Consider the following 20322-nt stretch of genomic DNA (forward strand, 5'->3'; position numbering starts at 1 on the left):
TCTGATGAGCAAAGTCAACGGGGAAGCCATGTTACTATCTTAACCTTGGCAGGGATTCACTTAACAACGGTGGCAAGGAAGGTCATGGAGCAAAAGTCACTTAATAACTGTCTCGCTTAGCAAGAGAAATGTTGGGCTCAATTGTGGTTGTAAGTCGAGAACTACCTGTAGTTATATATTAGCATTAGAACTATCACTTTGTCCTGATTAATGTATCTATGGATCAGTGGTGGGGTCCGGATCCCGTTCTAACCAGTATGGCGGAAACGGGCCCAGCGTTGCCCACATGGACGTGCATGGCGTACACATGCATGCAGCGTGCACATGCGTTGTAGCTGCAAACAACGCTTCCCCAAGCCTCCGCAATGCTCCAGCTGCTCAGTGGAGCGTCGCGCAGGTGCTGTATGCCCCATGCGCGGAAGCGCCGAAAGCTTTAAACACAGTAAGGAGCTCGGGCGTGCAGGTGGGCCCTCCGGAGCACCATACCGGAATGGTATCCGGTGCTCTGGGCAGGCTCCAGTATGCCCCGTACTGGGGCATACCGCCCACAACCCACCACTGGTATCTATTTTTGTATATCTATGGCTGTAAGGCTGCAAGGGGTTGCTGTTCGGTGGCCCTGGTCCACAGCATGCCAGCAATCGAGCCACGTGAACAAGTGAAGCTGCATCCGTGGAATGTAGGCAGCATACAGCACCCGCCCCTCTGGTCTGCGGAAAACTCTTTCGCCATGAAACCAGCCCCTGGTGCCCAAAAGCTTGGTGGACATTGCTGTTGGGGGCTGCTATGTGTTTCTATACCTTGCATTCCCAAATAAGATTCCTCCCTCTCCCTAGTCCTAGCTAGCTTTCCAGTAATTGTGAAAAAAATTGTAACTGACTCAAAGCTTTGTGTTTATCCATGTTCCTCTGTTACATTTCTCAGGCTTTATTGAAATCATTAAATTCACTAATTCACTCCGAAAAAATAGTGCCCTAACACAGAAACCGTTGTTTGCATGTCAGCACTCAATTCTTATTTATGATCTGTGTAATTGTGTCTTACAAAACTGGAGAATGAGTGAATCAATTTACACCCCTCCCCCAAAACAACAACAACAAAAAAACCCCACACCCATACTTTGTAGGTGTTATTGCCACTGGTTGCCAAAATTTAAAGAAAAAAATGTGTGTGTGATAGCAAAAAGGCCATTTACTAGAATAACCCCAAAGTGTTAATTCAAGCGCTGAATTTCAGAGAGGTTGTATACATTCCCCTCCTCAAGACTTATTTTGATTACGTGCAGTTACTTCTATTTGTAGTTGAGTACGTAGCAGCTCAGCTAAGCTGTTAATTGGCAAAAGAAAGAGCGATTTTTAAAAACGGAACTATTGTAATGAGAAGTAGCTAAATTCTCGCAAAGGTGCAAGAATTCAATGTGACTGTGATTTTGCTACCTTTAAATACGTATTCTGACTGCAAACTTGTACCCATTCTTCTAAAAGCAAACTCCTTTAGAATTTTCTTATGAATAGACAATTTATAGTATCACATTTAGTTACCCTGAGAGGGGGAAATGTGTAGATTGTTACATTCCCCAAAAAGAAACTTTAGCATTCAGTTCTTTTCCTCATGCCCCACCATCCTGTAATATTCAGGAGTTACCAGCGTTTCAGGTGATTTTATGCAGGGGCTTCTTTGCTAAACTTTGTTAGTTTAATTTAAGTTAGTCCAATGCAAAACACAACCATTACATACCAGGAAATTGTACATTAGTGGCAGAGTTTTCTGCTCCTTCAGTGGGAATTCCCAATGTCTGAAGAGTATGTTCTGCTGCATATGTTTTGGCTTCGTCCACATATGCACTTAGCTTTGGTGGTGTGAAGGGATGCCTGTAAAATAATTTAATATCATCCTATATTAATCAATCATGCCAGCCAAAGAAGAGGATACAGATACCAGCTTGTCAATGATTTCACCATGAAATGTAAACATAATCTTTTATATTTTTATCTACACTTTTGAAATGTCACTAAGGAAAGGGAAAAAAATTTTTTTCCCCTGAAATGCATTGGATTTTAGTCAACATTGGCACTTTTGGTAAGTGTTTCTCTTCTCAGTGTTGGCTGCTTTCAAAGCCTTTTTACAATACAATACAATAGTAGAGTTGGAAGGGACCTTGGAGGTCTTCTAGTCCAACCCCCTGCCTAGGCAGGAAACCCTATACCGTTTCAGACAAATAGCTATCCGACATCTTCTTAAAGACTTCCAGTGTTGGGGCATTCACAACTTCTGGAGGCAAGCTGTTCCACTGATTAATTGTTCTCACTGTCAGGAAATTTCTCCTCAGTTCTAAGTTGCTTCTCTCCTTGATTAGTTTCCACCCATTGCTTCTTGTTCTACCCTCAGGTGCTTTGGAGAATAGTTTGACTCCCTCTTCTTTGTGGCAACCTTTTTGTTGTGGCTTTTTTGTGAATCTTTAATTTAACCAGAGAAAAGAGTTAGTGGGAACGGAATAGTATGTCAAAGCTTATTTTTCACCCACTGTGGCTTCTGCATCTGCTTTTAGAGTTCATTGTATGATATTTTAATCATAAATGTAGCATTTAGTGGGATTAGGAATTGCACCGAACAGTAAAATTAGATACAAAATAAGATGGTATGCCAGAATCCCAACCATGATGAGAAAAATTCCCCGTTTAGGTAGCAGTCTTAAACGAAGCCATTATTTCTACATAAATAGCCTTGGAGAACCCATATGGCTCAGTTTATTAGGCTACAAGGCACAGATACCAAACTATGCAGAATTAGTTTAGCATTGTAGGATTCTTGGCACACCGAGAAGCCATTTGGCTGTGTAGTTTTTAGATTTTATGGGGAACATATGGACCGCCAGATATCAGTGAAATGTAAGGTCCAAAATCCTTCATCTTTGGCCATGTTGGGCTATTAAAAAGCACATCCTCTTTGGTTTATGTTTAAATGTCATTTATATTCTTGTCTAGTCTTCTAAGCCTATATGTACCATGTTTCTCCGAAAATAAGACAGGGTCTTATTTTCTTTTGACCCCAAAATAAGCGCTTGGCCTTATTGTCAGGGAGGTCTTATTATTTTTGAGGTGCAGGAGGCAGCGAGCATGGTTACCTTATGGCTGTTGCTGTGTTGCAATATTTTTGGGTAGGGCTTATTTTTGGGGGAGGGTTTATTTTAGTGCATGCCCTCAAATGCCCAATGGGGCTTATTATCCGAGGAGGTCTTATTTTCAGGGAAACAGGGTATGTATGTACACAACACATTCTAGGTACATGTACGTGCATCAACGTTCCAAATTTCATTTTTATTTCTTTTGAAACCTAAACATCAAAAATCTTTGGTCTTTTTCATGGAATTTCAATATAGAGGCTACTGCAACTGCTTTCCTGCAGCCTTCTCATTCTTCTGCAATTTCAACAATAAGTATTGTTATGGCTTAGTTACAAAGCCCCACAACCCCAGTTAAGCCCTGTGGCTGTATTAGCTACTTACATTGTAGGATTTTGAGTGACAAGGGCAGGTATAGTGATTTTATATAAGAAGAGTTGTCTTTGGTTCTGTCCAACAGCAGAATAAAGTTGGTAAACAGGTTGTCCCCAGTTATTCTTCTGGCAGATTTCTTCTAATATCTATAATGATAAAATGAATGTAATGATATTTCCATATGTGCATAAGCATCTCTTATGGAGTGACAGTATGCAAATCACAGAAGTAGTGAGCAATAGACATTCCAGGCAAGAGATAATGGTAAAGGTAAAGATTTCCTTTGTCCAGTTGTATCCGACTCATCTCCATTTCTTAGCTGAGGGAGCCAGCATTGTCCAAAGACCTTGCCGTGGTCCATGTGGCCAGCATGATTCTACGTTGAGGCGTACTGAAGAGGTGCCTATTTATCAAATCACATTTGAATGCTTTCAAAGAATGGTGCAGTGGCCTAGAGGTGGAGCTCTTGCTTCATAATCAGGAGTCTGTGAGTTCAATCCTAGCTTGAAGCAGATATTTTTCTCTCTGGCCACAATGAGAATATATCTGCTGAACAAAGGTTCACATTGGCAACAGGAAGGGCATCCGGCCATGAAATGCTCTGCTAGCTCCATTCAGTTGCCCATACGCTACCCCGCAAGGAATTATGGGGTTGCTAAAAGATGATGATTCAAACAGCTAGGTGGGTAGGAGCTGGGGCAAATAACTGGAGCTGGCTGATGCTCAGGTTTTGAACTGGGCTGTCAGCTTTTCAGCTGACAAGGTCAGCATCATTAACCACTGTGCATCTTTAATCATTGTACTCCCTGTATATAAAATTATGGAGAAGTGTACTTGACACTATATTCTCCCATACTTTTCTATTTGTGCAAGCTATTCTTCTTCCAGGTCATCCATACATTGATTCATACATTGCTTTCCAGCTCTAATCAATTCTGATTCCTTCATATATTTGCTTGGAAATTCAAGCCTCAATCATTTTCTGGTCCAAACTATTTCAACCTGCTTCTCTTGTACTGATTATTCTCTTCTGTATTCCATGTACTTTCATTTAGGCCTTATTCATTCGGGGCCTCATTTTGTTTTATCACATATGTTTGCTAAGACCCCCATGCCCATCTCATTTCTCCTGATACACCCAAGATTCACTTCCATATAACAAAGGGGGTAGAAGCATGCATTTATTCCTAACCGTGTTAGCATTCCTTCCACACAGAAGTCTACATACTGTCTGCAGCCTATCAACCTTCTTTAAAATGTCTTCATCCATTTTCTCACCTTTAATCAATATTCTGTCAAGATAACCAACTTTGCCTATTTTATTTAATATAGCTTATTTATGTAGTGGCCCATCTCACAGTGAAGTGACTTTAGGTGGCTTACAATAAAACCAATGAAAACATTTTAAAAATACAGTTAAAATACATCACTTGCTTTAAAGACACTTCCTTAATTTTAAGAGATAGACTGGTGTGTTTAAGACTAGGAGGGGAAAGACTCAGGGGTGGGTTTTAAAAATCGCTGGGTTCTTAGCATGGCGTTGTGTGCACAGAAAACGGTGCATTTTCATAGATGACTTCCTATAATCCGACAGTAAATCCAGCATAATCTCATTGTGCCACAAGTTCATGAAGGCAGCTGTGAAAAAATATTACTAATGTAGGAATGTTGTTTTGTGTCAAAACTCCATGTAGTGAAATCAAATAGAGTAAACAACAATAACAACAAAAACAGCGCCCAGTCTGCAAAGATTTCTTATAGAAACGGGTTAGGCAGTGAACAAGAGCTGAACTGCTTCCTTTAGATCTGTTTTACCCACCTGTGGAGCAAGTTTAATTCCTTGTGGCTTTAAACTGACGTGGCTCATTGGCGTGAGCTCCATCCCCGGCAAAAGATCATAGAGTTTGTCCTCCCCTCTTTTTTCTCCTTTAAGCTGGTATCCGCGACCCAGGGCAGGGTTAGCCAAGTAGCCTCGACCGCCTACTCCTCTAATTCCAGCAGCCCCTACAGGTACATTCATGTAAATTTCTAGGAATGTAAGAAGGCATTGAACTGAATCAAATCACAGGAAAATCTTCCCGATTCTTACAGTATGGGAAGGCTTGATTGCACACGCAGGCTTAATGTGGAGTTTTGATGTGAGAATGAAAAGTCACCTTTTGCTGAGTCTCAAAGAGGCCAGGAGAAGAATCAAGTATCTGCAACATCAGGCAGCAGGTCTATAAACTATTTAGACCAGTGTCTATGGAGATTTTCAGTCATCCAGGTCTGTCTCAAAGGCACTTTTTTCAAGAGCCAACTGGACTTTCTGGTTTTTCTTTGAAGACATTTAGCTTCTCATCCAAGAAGGTTCTTCAGCTCTTTAGAACAGTGTTTATTTAGACCAGTGTTTCTCTATCATGCCAACTTTAACATGTGTGGATTTCAAGTCCCAGAATTCTCCAAGGGAATTATGGGAGTTGAAATCTATCTATCTTAAAGGTGACACCATTGAGATACAATCTGATGCATATTTCAAGAGAGCAAAATTCTGCAGAACACAGCAGAGTTTTAGTTACAAACCATTTGTGTGTGTGTGTATGTGTGTGTGTGTGTTTTCCAGCATAACTCTGGAATGCCTCAAGCAATTTCAACCAAAGTTGGTACACAGATGACTTACTCTCTGGAAACAAATATTGGGGGGGGGGAGACATCCCTAACACCCCTCGGTGTGTGTGTCGGTGTGTGTGCGTGTGTGTGTTCCAGCATAACTCTGGAATGCCTAGGCCGCTGAAATGAAAGGCAATGAATTATATCTATAATGTCAAATGACAGTACTTTTGACAATGATAGTGTGCATTTTGGATTCAAGTTCTGTTAGGATACAGCCTGTTGTGCCTTAAAATGGCTTCGCCTGTACAGCACAATGGAGTTGCCATGGTAATGGCTTCACAGTACTCCCCAAGGGGTTATTCATCCATTTATCTCTGGTAAGGGTGATTGGTTCTTAAACAAACAAAAAGCAAGGGGGCTCCCTCTGATAAGGGGGATTTGTTCTGGGCAACACCCGCTTATCAGCTAGTCTACTATAACACTGAGAGGTTCAGCTCCTGACATTAACATTTCTTTAGCTATGTTAATAGAATATACTTCATTAAGAAGTAGCAGTACACAAAGAACAAACTCTGTTTATTGCCTTTGAAATGAAGAGTGTTAATTCACAGCGATGTGCACAGCTACCAATAGGATTTTATTGTGAACCGGGTCCAGAAGGAATCCTGTGGGCTTCTTAAAAAAATTAGTATTTGGAAGTTCACTTCACGGATGTTGGGTTTCCTAGGTTTCTAGGAAACCTAGAAATCCACTAACAAAAAAAAAGACACAGAACTGGGAATTGCAAACCTCTGCAAGGATCAATCACAATATAATTTTATACATTGTACACTTTCTGCATTGCATTCTAATTATGTCACTATTCATGCAACACAGGCCTTCCCATTTTCCATTTCATTAAATGCCTGAAGAAGACTCAGTGACTGAATATCTTCTGCCTAGTTCTAAATCACTTTCTTCTCTTCTTTTTTTTCCTCTGCAGTTATTATTTTCAATTCTAATTCAGTTCTAGAAGCCAATTCTAAGAGGATTATCATTTATAGGTAAAGAGCAGGGGCTCCAAAGCCACAATTGCTATAGAGACAGGCATTTATTTTTTAAAAGAGGCTTTAAGGTTAAGCTTTTCAGTTTTAATGTATAATTTTGACACTATAGTTTCACCAACCTCATCCCAATCACACCTCGGAATTAATTCATTTCTGTAGGCATTTTAGGATGGTTCACACATCCATGGATATCACTTTTGATATTTCCTTGCTGAATTTATTAGTCTACGGAAAGAGCCGTGTCTGCTGAAAACTACTAAAAGGAGGCTCAGACAATCTCATTGTACACATGTTGTACTCTGACAATAAAGATTTGAATTGATTTGAATGCTGCACTTGTGAAGCCAATTATAGACAGAGTTGGTTTCACACTGTGGGCCCTTTTTAGTTCCTTAAGGTTTCCATCAAAGGCAAATCAGTAGTGCTCTTAGTTCAATACAGAACAGTCTGCTCCATTCCTTTATGTAAGAAAAGAGTCATGCTCTATCAAATGACCCAAATCTAAGAAGGAGCCCCGGTGGGGTAGTGGTTAAAATGCAGTATTGCAGGCAAACTCTGCCCACAACTTGGAGTTCAATCCTGATGCTGCTCAAGGTTGAGTCAGTCTTCTATTCTTCTGAGGCCAGTAAAATGAGGACCCAGAGCGCTGAGGGAAATACGCAAACAATGCTTCAACATTGCTTCCAGAGAGTGCTGGAAAAGGCCTAAATCAGGGGTGTCAAACACGATTTCATTGAGGGATGCATCAGGGTTGTGTTTGACTTGAGGGGCCGGGGTGGGTGTGGCCAGGCTGGGCATGGCCAGCTTGACATCACTCATATCGGGGGCACCTGTGGTGGCCCGAGTACTCTAGCAGCGAAAACGGGCTCTTGAGATCCATTTTCAGCTGCGATGGCCTCCTGCAACACTCTGCCAGTGAAAATGGAGCTTGGGGAGGGCCACACGTGGCCCTCGCAAGCTCTGTTTTCACTGGCAGAGGCACTGCCAGTCCTTTGCTGTTTCCAGAGCAGCACCACGGGCCAGATCTAAGCCCCCCACCAGTTGGAACCGGCCCCCGGGCCATGAGTTTGACACCCCTGGCCTAAATACAGTTGCTACTTGTTTGTAGAGTTGCAAAAGAATTCTGTTATGAATTCTTTTTTTTGAAAAAAAATGTTTTTATTTTTATTTCTCATACATACATTCAGAAATATACAGTCTATTATTAATACTGCGTGTTATTTTAAAACATTTATAACAATTCATTTCTCCTCCTAAGATTAAAGATATAATCGAGATTGCTTTCCTGCCATCCCATACACCCACCTAGTTTTGCAACTATCCTACTTCTTCTTCCCTCCCTTCTTCTCTTCTCTACCTTCTTCTTTCCTCCTCTCCTTCCCCTTTTCTTCTTCCCCTTCCTCTCCCCCACTGTTATGAATTCTTCATGGACTGGATTTTCATTCAATATCCCTGTAAGCAACATAACTTATATTCTGAATGATGAATAGGTTGACAATGAAAATAAATGATAAGGAAGAACCGGAGTACTTCAAGACATGGGGAAGACTTTATGATTGGCTAGCGAAAGGAAACTATAAAAGAAAGTAGGGAGAAGATATAGAACCTAGACGATGCACTGTTAAATGGAAAAGGGAGGGGGGGAGGGGAAAATAGAAAAGAAAATATTAAATATATAAGAATGTATTTAAGAGCGAAATATAAAGGTGGGGGGAAACATAGTTAGGGTAGATTAGCAAAGGTAATGGAATAAAAAATGATACCAAATTATATTTGGGTTTGGGGAAATACCATCCCAAGGAAATATAAACTGAGATCTGAGACACCTACAACAATAGAAAAAAAAGGAAGAGAGGAGGGGAGAATGAAAGGAAGACGGAGGAAAAAAGAAAGATGTAAGGAGAGGAGGATGGAAGGGAGAGGAAGAGAAGGAGAGAGGATAGGGAGGGGAAGAGGAAGAGTAGGAGTAGGAGAAAGGGAAGGGAAGAAAGAAGGTGAAGGAGAAGAGGAAGGAAGGAAGTAGAGAAGGGAGGAAGGGAGAAAAGAAAGGGAAAATAAGATGGTGTTACAACAGGAGGAAGGGATGGTAAATAAAGCAACCCAAACTGTATATTATAACCTATTAAATGAAATAATAAATGTATAAGAATGACAAATGTCAAGAATAATAATAATTATGTGAATGTATACTTAAAATGGTATGTAAGAGAACAAAAATAAAAAATTTCTAGAATAAAAACATACTCTGAATAAGCTTTTTAAATCAAATTTCAACCAGACATTTTAGCCTTCTCTCTATAATTTGTGCCTTTGTGCCTTCCAAATATACTGAACTGCAACCCTTATTGATTGGAAATCTGGGAGCTATACTCTAACATAGTTTAAATATACCAGATTGGAGAAAAGTCATAATCACATCACCTAAGATTCTTTTGGCCATATATTTCATTCATATACATGACAATTAGTCGGGCTAATTTTATTTTGAAGAGCAATGCAGGTTTCATTAAATATTTTTAATTAAAATGGGCAAGAGAACATGGCTATTTATTAAAGTGACCCATTCCATATCAGAAGAGACCTGTCCAAAAGAAAAATAATGCACCAAGTCCAACCAAGTAAGAAAAGTAAGAACACTGACATACTCCGCATTGCTCAATAGAATTACCTCTAATGGTTGAAGGTCTAATAATGCCTCTGTTGGTGAGATGACCTTTAGCAGCAGGGAAATGAAAGCCAGGAATGGCAGCATAGGCTTGTGGTGCATAGAAAACTGGAGCTCCTAGGTAAGCTGTGGCAGGATCGTAGACATGGCCAAAGGTGTAGGTAAATTCTGGCAACGCTGCTGCTCGTCCTCCTGTACCTCTGGTGTATCTAACATAGCTGTCTTTGTCAACCGGCTTTGCTAAGGTGACTTCAATGGGAGAGCCATCCAACACCTTGAAGATGGAAGAGGACACATGGAAGATATATGAGATATCATCTCTTCTTCTTCATCACCATCCTAGCCATTGTTTATCCACTGCAGGGTGAAGGCCTCTTCTGCATCTTTCCAACCAATACTTCTTGAGCTATATCTCATCCTATATGTATATGAGATATAGGATGAGAAAAATAAATAATTTATAAAATACTAACGAACCCATGAGCCACCGCGTCCTCTTAACGCTGAGCTTGTCGATCAGAAAGGTCAGCAGTTTAGTGGTTCGAATCCCTAGCGCCGCATAATGGAGTGAGCTCCCGTTACTTGTCCCAGCTTCTGCCAACCTAGCAGTTCGAAAGCACGTAAAAATGCAAGTAGAAAAATAGGAACCACCTTTGGTGGGAAGGTAAGAGCGTTCCGTGAGACTTCGGCATTTAGCCATGCTGGCCACATGACCACGGAGACGTCTTTAGGCAGCGTTGGCTCATCAGCTTTGAAACAGAGATGAGCAGCGCCCCCTAGAGTCAGGAACAACTAGCACATATGTGCGAGGGGAACCTTTATCTTTACCTTTAACTAACCCATACATGCACATCTATACCAATTGAGCCCAAGATTTTTTTTGCTAAGTGAGACGTTTGCTAATTTCTAATTAGCAACCTTTCTTGCCACCGTTGTGAAGTGCATCATGGCAATTGTTACATTAGTAACATGGTTGTTAAGTGAATTTGGCTCCCCCATTGACTTTGCCTGTCAGAAGCTCACAAAAGAAAATCACATGACAACGGGACACAGGAACGGTCGTAAATGTGAGTCAACTGCCAAGTGAATTTGGATCACATGACCATGGGGATGCTGCAATAGTTAAGTGTGAAAATGGTCATAAGTCACTTTTTTGTGTCACTGTAACTTCAAATAGTCATTAAACAAATTGTTATAAGTCAAGGATTACCTGTATTATAAATTTGGATTTACTGGCATAGAGTTTTGGTATCCCTGTATGAAAATTGTCTACACAAGTGGGGAAAACTTGCATAGATGTTTGAAGACCAGCAGGAGAGGTTTATCAAAACCAGGGGTGGGTTCCTGCCAGTTCTAACCTGTTCTATAGAATCCAAATACAAATCTACCGTGCCGTTTAGAACCGGTTCCAGCTCCCTCCCCCCGCCCATCCACCCATCATCAAGATGAAGAGCGAGAGGAGGAATTCTGGGAGTTGAAGTCCACAAGTCTTAAAGCTGTCAAGTTTGAACACCCCTGGGTTTTTTTTCTAAAGGGTTAGGGGTGCAAAGGTCTTGCAACTTGACAGCTTTAAGACCTGCGTGCTTCAAATGCCAGAGTTCCTGAGCCAACATGACTGGAGGAGGATTTCTGTGAGTTGAAGTCCACAATTCTTAAAGCTGTCAAGTTTGAACAACCCCGGGTTTTCTTTTTCTAAAGGGTTAGGGGTGCAAGAATCTTGTAACTTGACAGCTTTAAGACTTGCATGCTTCAAATGCCAGAGTTTCTGAGTCAACATTTTGATTGCTAAGCAAGAGAGTTGTTAAGTGAGTTTCACCACATTTTACAAGTTGGCCACGCCCACCCAGTCACATGACTGCCAAGCCACTCCCACTCGGTCACATGGCCAGCAAGCCACTCCCACAAAGCAGGTCACACCTACAGAAGAGGTCCTAAAAAAATTTGAAACCCACCACTGATCAAAACACACACACACACACACACACACACACCACTTGGTATTTTTGAAAGCAAATTGCGCACCATTAAAACTGACTAGTTTAGACTGGTATTTTGCTAGTTGAACATTTATGGGATTATAAATAATGCAGTTGCTTTTGGTTGACTCTGATGATTTATCCGGCAGTTCAAAATCCAATCAACAATGAACCACGTATTTCATAGCAGAAAAACTGCTGGAGTGCAAAATGAAGCCATTCCCTTCAAACTCTTTGCCAGGGCTTTTATAGGGCACATTATTTGATACACACATGCCTCCACCCTACCCCAATAGCAGCATCGCAGGTACTAGAACCAACATTGTCACTGCGTTAATTGTTTGCTAGCTGAACTGAATAGTTACTGAAGAGTTACTGCGCAGGTCATAGGTCCTTATCAGCAATGATTTACTGCGCATGCTTAACACCTTTCTAATACATCACACATTCCAGAGACTTCTTTTTTTTTGATCTTCTGTTCGTCTGCCAAGAAGGTGGGCGACAAACTGCTCTTGCCAAAATGTAACAATTAGATAGATTTGTTTATTTTCTTATTTCTTATTTTCATATTAAAAGTTTGTTTTAATTAGAACTTGTTACTGGATCTTACTTTCGCTTTCTTGAAGATATGCTGTTTGGAAAAGCCGTCGGTCTAAGACCTCATTAGCTCAGGGTGAAATTTCCCCTGACAAAAATTACGAATCATATTATGCAACATGCATGCAACTCTTGGACTGCCTTCCAGCAACTTCAGAACTAATCCATCATTACCTTCCCGTTTAAGATTTTCATGGCCTCCACCGCATCCTGTCGATTATTAAAGTGCACAAACGCATAGTCTCTAATTTTCTTCACCCGTTCCACTGAACCTGCAGAAGAGATATGGAGGATAAACGTCCTCATGTGCATATTTGTATAATAAAAGGCATAGCTTTATGCTTGGCTTTTAAGTTTAGATCTCACACTTTAATTTTAAATTATGGTTTCTGTGCTGCATTAAATCCGAGCAATATAAACCCCATGTCAGGCCTGCAGTCATATTCCTTTTAGGATCTTTGGCCTACCACACTTTCTATTATTTTTACTATGCTGTTTCATTAGTGGGGAATAGGGAGCGGGGAATAGTAAGGAGCAGAATGTGTTGTTGTCAAAATAAACCATTCCTTTTGAGAAGCCCAAGGTCATCTTTTGTCTTTGCACCTCTGCACCTGACCGAAAATAGATGGGTGGAAATGCCAGCATGGCAGAGGAAGATTGGACCATGTGATGGATTTGTGGGTGTGGGGGCAAGGTTTTGAACTTTCAACTGGGTGGAAACCCAGGAAGCTCTCAGATTCAGGTTTCCACAGTTTGTACCAACATGTCTCTCTTATTAAATTGGAACTTTGATGAAAACTATGCCTTGAACTCTGATTTAATTCTGGATGATGTTTGGAATGCTGACATTAACCCGAATCTGATGGTCTCTATTAGTTTAAAGGTATTGTAAAAATTTCTCCCCCTTTGGTGTATTTAGCAGTGGCTGCCTCCAGAAGGGGATTTCCTTCTGTGTGTCCTGTTCTGCATAGTAAGAAGCAGCATGCCATCAAGTGAATCCTGTTACAATTAGTCCTTGACTTACAACCATTTCTTTAGTGACCGTTCATAGTTACAATGGCACTGAAAAAGGTTACCTATGACCATTTTTCACACGACCATTGCAGCATCCCCTTTGTCACATGATCAAAATTTGAATGCTTGTTGGGGAGGAGGAGTCAATGAGACGACGTGCGATCTCAATGCTCTGAGATACTTTTGCTGCTGGGTGGTCCAAACGGACCTAAACCGTCCTGCAGAGACGGTGAACAGGAAGAATACGTCTTGCTGATCTCAGGGACATTGCATAGTCCCTGATCGATCCAAGAGAAGCTCTTCAAGCCAGCGACAAAAAATCCAGCCATTAGGCTGATGAAGTCGGGGCAGCTCCAAAACGGAAGGATACGGAAAGAGAAAGTGTTCCAGCTGGTGAGGAATTTTTACCGTTTTAAAAGAGACTGCCTATAAAAAACTTAAAACTAATTTAAATTGGAGAACAGAAGAAATAAGCAGTGGAATTAAATTTGGAATGGTTTTGGACCATTTTGGCTATGGAATTTATGCAAGCCTTTTAAAACGAATGGATTAAGTTTTCTTCTTCTATTTTTTTCTTTTAGTATTCTTTGTAACCTATGGACTAAAATTCTCCTCTTTCATTACTGTGGGTGTTCTTCTAACTCATTCAAGAATCGGACTTTTTTTAAAACTTGAAATACAAAAAAGATACAAAAAGTAACAAAGAAGATTGCAACAATAACACTACTACTTGGAGGCTTTAGGTTTGTGTATTGGAAATGAAACACTCTCACTTTTCTCACTGATTATCCTGGTTTGGCACTCCAAGGTCTCACTGCTTGTTTATAGAGAGTGATAAGAAGAAAAGCATACAGGTGTTCCTTTGAAGTATATTTTTAACCAGAGAAAGGTGAAAATAAAACGTTATTGTGAATCTATGCTTAATCTTGTTAAAACCTTCCAAGCTACAGCAGCAGTGTTTGTTAGCTGGAGATAATGGCACAATTTCAACAGCAGAAAGAAAATTTAAATCTGCAAAAGATATTCTCAGAAATACAGAAATTATCAAACACATATGAGAGGATAGAGAAGAAGTTGGAAGACTTAGAGTATTTAACAGTAAAATATGATGAAGAAGTTGGAGAGGTTTATCAAATGGAAAAAGTGGTGGTTAAAATCCTAAAAATCGAAGAGGAAAATGAATATAAAAAAATTAAAATTGCTGATATTTATGGCGATTGGTTTGTCTCTGAAAAGGGAAAGAGTGGAATACTGAAAGAGGAATTAAATGCAGGGGAAATCTACCCCAGATGACAAGATACAGAAGAAGAAAAAACAAAAGAATTTATGGATTTAAAGACAAAAATTTTATTAGCAATATCATTGATAACACTACTGACAATCAAAGATAAAATGATTAAGGAAACAGAAGAAAGGCATCGAAATTACATGAGAGATTTTATAAGCAAGGAGTTGCTAACAGGAGTCCATACAAAGTTGATTAAGGAGATGATTAGAGGACTGACACCACAAATGGCAGAAGATATGAGACTGTTTTGCTACTGGAAAGATACAGGTTGATAGATGAAGAGTATAATTTAAAACTAGTTAAACTTAGTGAAATTTAGTGATAATAGATATAGTTAAATAAATAATTGATAATGATAATAATGTATACAATGTGTGGTGCTTTGATAAGTAATAATTGGATATGAATATTGAATGGTACCCATGAAAGGAAGATTAGAAATACTTTTGGATTATATATAAAGGTTAATAAAAAAGAACTAAGTTAGATGCAGTTAAGTCTTGATCACTAGGGGGAAAATGTTATGATGCAGGATATAATTAAATAAAGGAGGGATAATGATAACAATGTATATACAGGTATGGGTACAACATAAGGAAACTCGATGTAAATTGTAAAAGTGATTTGGAAAGGAGGATTAGAAAACTTTGTTATTAAATATTATGGATGTTTAGCTAGAATAGGATATAAGGATCCAGTGTTATTGGAGGATTTTAGAAATAGTAAATGAAACGCCAGTAGGTGGTTATGTATTAAATCTTGGTATATTTTATGATGAAGGACGTTTAAACAATTATAGTCAAATGAAAATGGAGGTATGATGATGGTAACATGTATAAATATCTGAGTTAAAATACTTGAGTTAATATGAATTATGTTTGTTGACTGTGGAAGAGATGCACGAAAGCCTTTTTGTAACCAACTGATACACTTTCTATAGTATGTAAAGAAGGATGTGTTGTGTAAATTATTTAAAAAAAAATTGAACGCTTGTCAACTGACTCATATATGACAGTTGCATTGTCCCGGGGTCATATGGTCAACCTTTTGCGACCTTCTGACAAGTAAAGTCAATGAGGAAGACAGATTCACTTCAGAAATGTGTTGCTAGCTTCACTGCAGTGATCCACTTAACAATTTTGGCAGGAAAGGTCGTAACATGGGGTCACATTCACTCAACAACTAGTTAGTTAGCAGTGGAAAGTTTGGGCGTGGATTGTGGTCACAAATCGAGGACTACCTGGACATATAAATTATGTAAGCCATTTCTGTACATGTCACGGATGGGCAAGCTTTTTTCCTTGTGGAATTCCTACTTCTTGTTTTTGTTAAGGAAAAGTAGCTCACGGAGTTGTGACACAAGTGGAGTAAACTGATTGCAAATCTTTGACCTCTTTTTTCATTTTTTTTAAAAAAAGTTTTGGTCCGTGTTTAAAAATGAAAATGTCCAATAGGGATTGTTTCCCCCTGTAAACATCTCTGTCCAAATGCATAAATAATGCCGTTTTAGGAGAACTGTGGTCGTTCAACGGTTTTTCTAATGCCTTCATCCTTTGCAAGTCTTAAAAGGCTTGTAGCATCTTCAGTACAAATTCCCTAGTCAAAAATGTTCCACCTAGTCCATTTTGACATTTGGAGTCTGTGGATGCCCATGGAGACAAGCTTTGGCTGTCTTCATTGGCTTCAGTGACTCATAGTGATCTGAGACTTAAAGAAGGGCAGGACTTAATGTAAAAAGAAAATGCATTCTATCTATCTGATAAACATTTTAATAGTATACCACATTGTAGGATAAAAGGAAAAGAAACATGGTATGAGGATTTGAAGCTTTGCAGAAGGGTGATGAGAAGTGACTTCAATGGATACTTCAACGATGTGATCTTGATACTAGCCCAAAATTAAATATTAGCTCGATTAGATTAGGGGATTGGAGGATAAAACATATGAAGGGTTGCTGGAATTGGGTAAGTCTAGTAGTTTAATGAAAAAAAAAAGGACTAGAAGTGACATGATAACAGTATTCCAGTATCTAAGGGGTTGCCATAAAGAAGAAGGAGTCAATCTATTCTCCAAAGCACCTGCGGGTAGGACAAGAAGCAATGGGTGGAAACTAATCAAGGAGAGAAGCAACCTAGAACTAAGAAGAACTTTCCTACAGTTAGAACAAATGCCTCCAGAAGTTGTGAAAGCTCCCACACAAGTTTTTAAGAAGATATTGGGAAACCATTTGCCTGAAATGGTATAGGGTTTCTTGCCTGAGCAGGGGGTTGGGCTAGAAGACCTCCAAGGTCCCTTCCAACTCTGTTATTCTGTGATAGAATTAGCAAGTCATATAAATAAATAAAAATTACACTGAATAATTGTACATGCATCTTTGGGAAAACAAAAGTTAAAACCAAAATCTTTTGAGAAAAGCTATACATTTAAGCCAAATACATAGATTTTTAAACGAAAGTCTCTCTATATTTCTGCTTCTCTGTTTAGGCTCTGGGACTGTGAAGTTGCTAGATAATTTGTAGTCTGAATTTGCTGAAGCAAACAGCTGTGCTCCTTTTTAATGACCAAGTCCAACTGCTGGCCACTGATCAATATTTTATTAAATGGTTTAATGAGATTATTTTGGAGACTATCTTCTTTTAAAATGCCAGTTGAAGTAGTGGTCTTATTCCCCCAGAAAAATATAGTTTTTATCCATGCACCAATTAGATTAATTTGACTGTTAGTAGGTCTATTTAATACATTTAAAAGATTGTTTTAATGAAGCTTATGCAAATAGAGAAGTAGGTTACACCCCCCCACACATAATAATATACAAAAAACAGTAGGAAAAGAGTAAAAAAGCAAATAGATTTCTGGTTATACCATTCAAGTATTTACTGTTATTGGCGGCAGGAAAATATGCTGTTCCAGATGTAGTCTGAAGATTGCTGGTAGGCCAGGGGTGTCAACCTCGCGTCGTCATGGCAGCATCATATGATATTTTGCGACTCCGCCCCCTTCACTAAACTGGGTGGGGTCAGTGCACTACGCATCTGGCTCATGGCCACGAGTTTGACAGCCCTGTGGTAGGCGACGAAATGGAAGCAGGGCCATCCCAGGGGTGGCACCTGTTTTATACAACAGGTTGTGCCTGTTAGGATAGGCAATTGTTTTGCATCATTCACACAATATTAGGAGCCCATAAACAGTATTGCATTTGGAAATTTTTTCATCACTTTTGGGGTAATTTTTATTTCCAGAAAAACATCTAATAAAGGTGGAAAGAAGGACTCCTGTAGTTATACATGACAGCTTTCTGATAACGCTAGGAGCCCTTTATGTGAGAGAAACTTGAGTAGAAGCAAAAGATTTATTGATTTCTGACTTAGGTGGTTTAGAAATGTCAGAACTTTTCTGGCAAGTGATGGACAGGAGAGGTTAGAACTTGATGCAATCCATATATTGATCGCAATGAAGTTTAAATCTGCATCTGAGAATCTTTCAGCCATTCTTGTAGATGTCAGACAGCACAGTGTGCATAGATCTGAACTCTATATAACAATAGTCCAATGAATGAGCAAAAATCACCCAACATAACTACCTTATAATTACTGGCTTATTCTGTTGCTTTTTCTTTCCACCTTTTGAGTAACAACAAATTTCCAGGCAATTTACGCTTACCAGCTAAAATTGGCACTTCCCCCATATCTCCCTCACTTGTCTACTTTTATTCAAAAGGACTCTGGTGCCAGACATTCATTAAGAAATGCTTGAAAAGTATTGGCATCGGTTAAAAAATGATTTAAAAATTATATCAATATCTATTGGATTATACAATGGTGGAAGAGCAGGTAAAGGAAACCATGTTAGCATGGAGTTGGAATTTTGGTTACAGCATAGATTTGGACAATTGGCAATACCTATGCGAAAGAAATAGAAAGTTAACTTTAGCCACCTTGTATAAGGAAAACACATACAAGATGTTCTATAGGTGGCACATCCCACCCACAAGATTAGCTAAAATTAATAAAAACCTATCGCCACGATGTTGGAAATGTAATGCTGCACTAGGGACCTTCTACCATATGTGATGGGAGTGCAGGAAAGCTAGGGATTTTTGGCACCACATAAGAAAGTATTTGGAAGAGATGCTAAATCAAAGGATGGAGTTGAGGCCAGGATTATTTTCATTAGGGATCACAAAAGAAAAATATGGCAAAGGTGGACTATATTTAATGCTGCATATTTTAACAGCGGCAAGACTGACTTTTTGCACAAAAATGGAAAAATAAAGAGACTCCTCGGAACAAGAAATAATAAATAAGATACTGGCTTGCGCAGTAATAGACAGACTGAGTCTAGAGCTCAAAGACAAGAGTGAGACGGAATATCACGAAATCTGGGACAAATGGTACCGATGGTTAGAAATGAGGGGAAAAGGCCAGGAGAGAAAACCACAGACAAGTTAAGAATTGGAAAATATGGTATTAAGAGGTAGGAATTGGATATGTATTTGTATGGTTAGTAATTATATAAAAGAAAGGATCAACAAGTAATCTGTCTGACTACACATATATATGTAATGGGTATAAAATGTAATTATTATAAGATCTAATCACTATATGGAAACATTTATGCCAGAAATGTCACACTATATCCAATGTTTTTAATGTTTATCTAATTAAACACTTTTTTTAAAAAAAAAGAAAAGTATTGGCATTGGATCTTAAAAGTTTCAAATACTCTTAACTGTTGTGGCCCAGCAGGAGCCGTTGGAGCTGCCACCAGACTCTGACAGCGAGGGTCCCTATGAGTCGGCTCTGGAGGATGTGGAGGACCCTGGGCAGGGTTCTGACTCCGAGCAGGGATCAGAGAGGCTGGTCGGCCACCAGGAGGCGCCTGAGGCATGGAGCAGTGATGAAAGCCAAAGGGAGGGTGCTCCTGATGTCATGCCTTGGAGCAGTGGGGAGGAGTCATGGAACAGCGAGTCAGACATCAGCAGTGAGTTATTAATGCTCGTTACCGGCGCACTAAGCGGCGTCAGGAGCAATTGCGCAGTTACTGGAGGTAATTGCGCTCAGCTGATGATAATTAGACTCCTCTCCGGACTATAAAAGGACTGCTTGTGCACACGCCCTCTTGCAGAAGTCAACGCAGGAACTATTGTGGGAGTACAGTCTTGTGAGCATGGCAGGCTGGATAGCTGCTATTGCGTATCAGTGCCGGATGGTTCTGAAGGTCTAGTCGTGTTGGATTGCTGCCAAGGATCTGTCTGTCTGTACAATAAACCTCGTGAAGTATCTTTGGCTCGGAGTGTGTCTGTGTTGGCAGGGGAAGAGGGGGGTCAGAACACTTAACTGTTGAAAATTTGTGGATATTCTTTAAATGTGTGAATATAAGGAAATTCCTTACTTGATGCTTTTGAATTCACAACATTATATGACCATGTGGCCAGAACACTTTCGTGTTTCTAAACTCTGTGAATGCAGGCCTCAGAATTAGGTTGCTATGTAGATAGAGGTAATTACAGGGAACCAGGTTAAAATTTAAATGCAGATAACAGAGTTGAAAGAGAGCTTGGAGGTCATCAAGCAGGAGATTCTATATCATTTCAGACAAACGGGTGTCCAGTCTCTTCTTAAATCCTCCAGTGAGGGGGCACCCACAAC

The 20322-nt window shown here is 39.7% G+C and overlaps 1 protein-coding gene across 2 annotated transcripts in view; it reads right to left on the bottom strand.

Moving 5' to 3' along the window:
• The window catches only part of A1CF (APOBEC1 complementation factor), a 49822-nt gene that overhangs the window by 4175 nt on the left and 25325 nt on the right, over positions 1-20322 (bottom strand). Inside the window, exons 7-11 of one of the 2 annotated variants that reach the window (XM_081955695.1) lie at positions 12547-12644; positions 9803-10073; positions 5316-5500; positions 3506-3642; positions 1738-1871 (exon numbers count right to left, since the gene is read on the bottom strand). In XM_081955695.1, the coding sequence (XP_081811821.1) occupies positions 1738-1871; positions 3506-3642; positions 5316-5500; positions 9803-10073; positions 12547-12644 (825 nt within the window). Of the gene's footprint in view, positions 1-1737; positions 1872-3505; positions 3643-5315; positions 5525-9802; positions 10074-12546; positions 12645-20322 lie in introns of both variants that reach the window. The other variant, XM_081955694.1, reaches the window with a different exon arrangement.

This window comes from Natrix helvetica (assembly GCF_964273705.1).
Source record: "Natrix helvetica genome assembly, chromosome: 5".
Taxonomy (NCBI): domain Eukaryota; kingdom Metazoa; phylum Chordata; class Lepidosauria; order Squamata; family Natricidae; genus Natrix; species Natrix helvetica.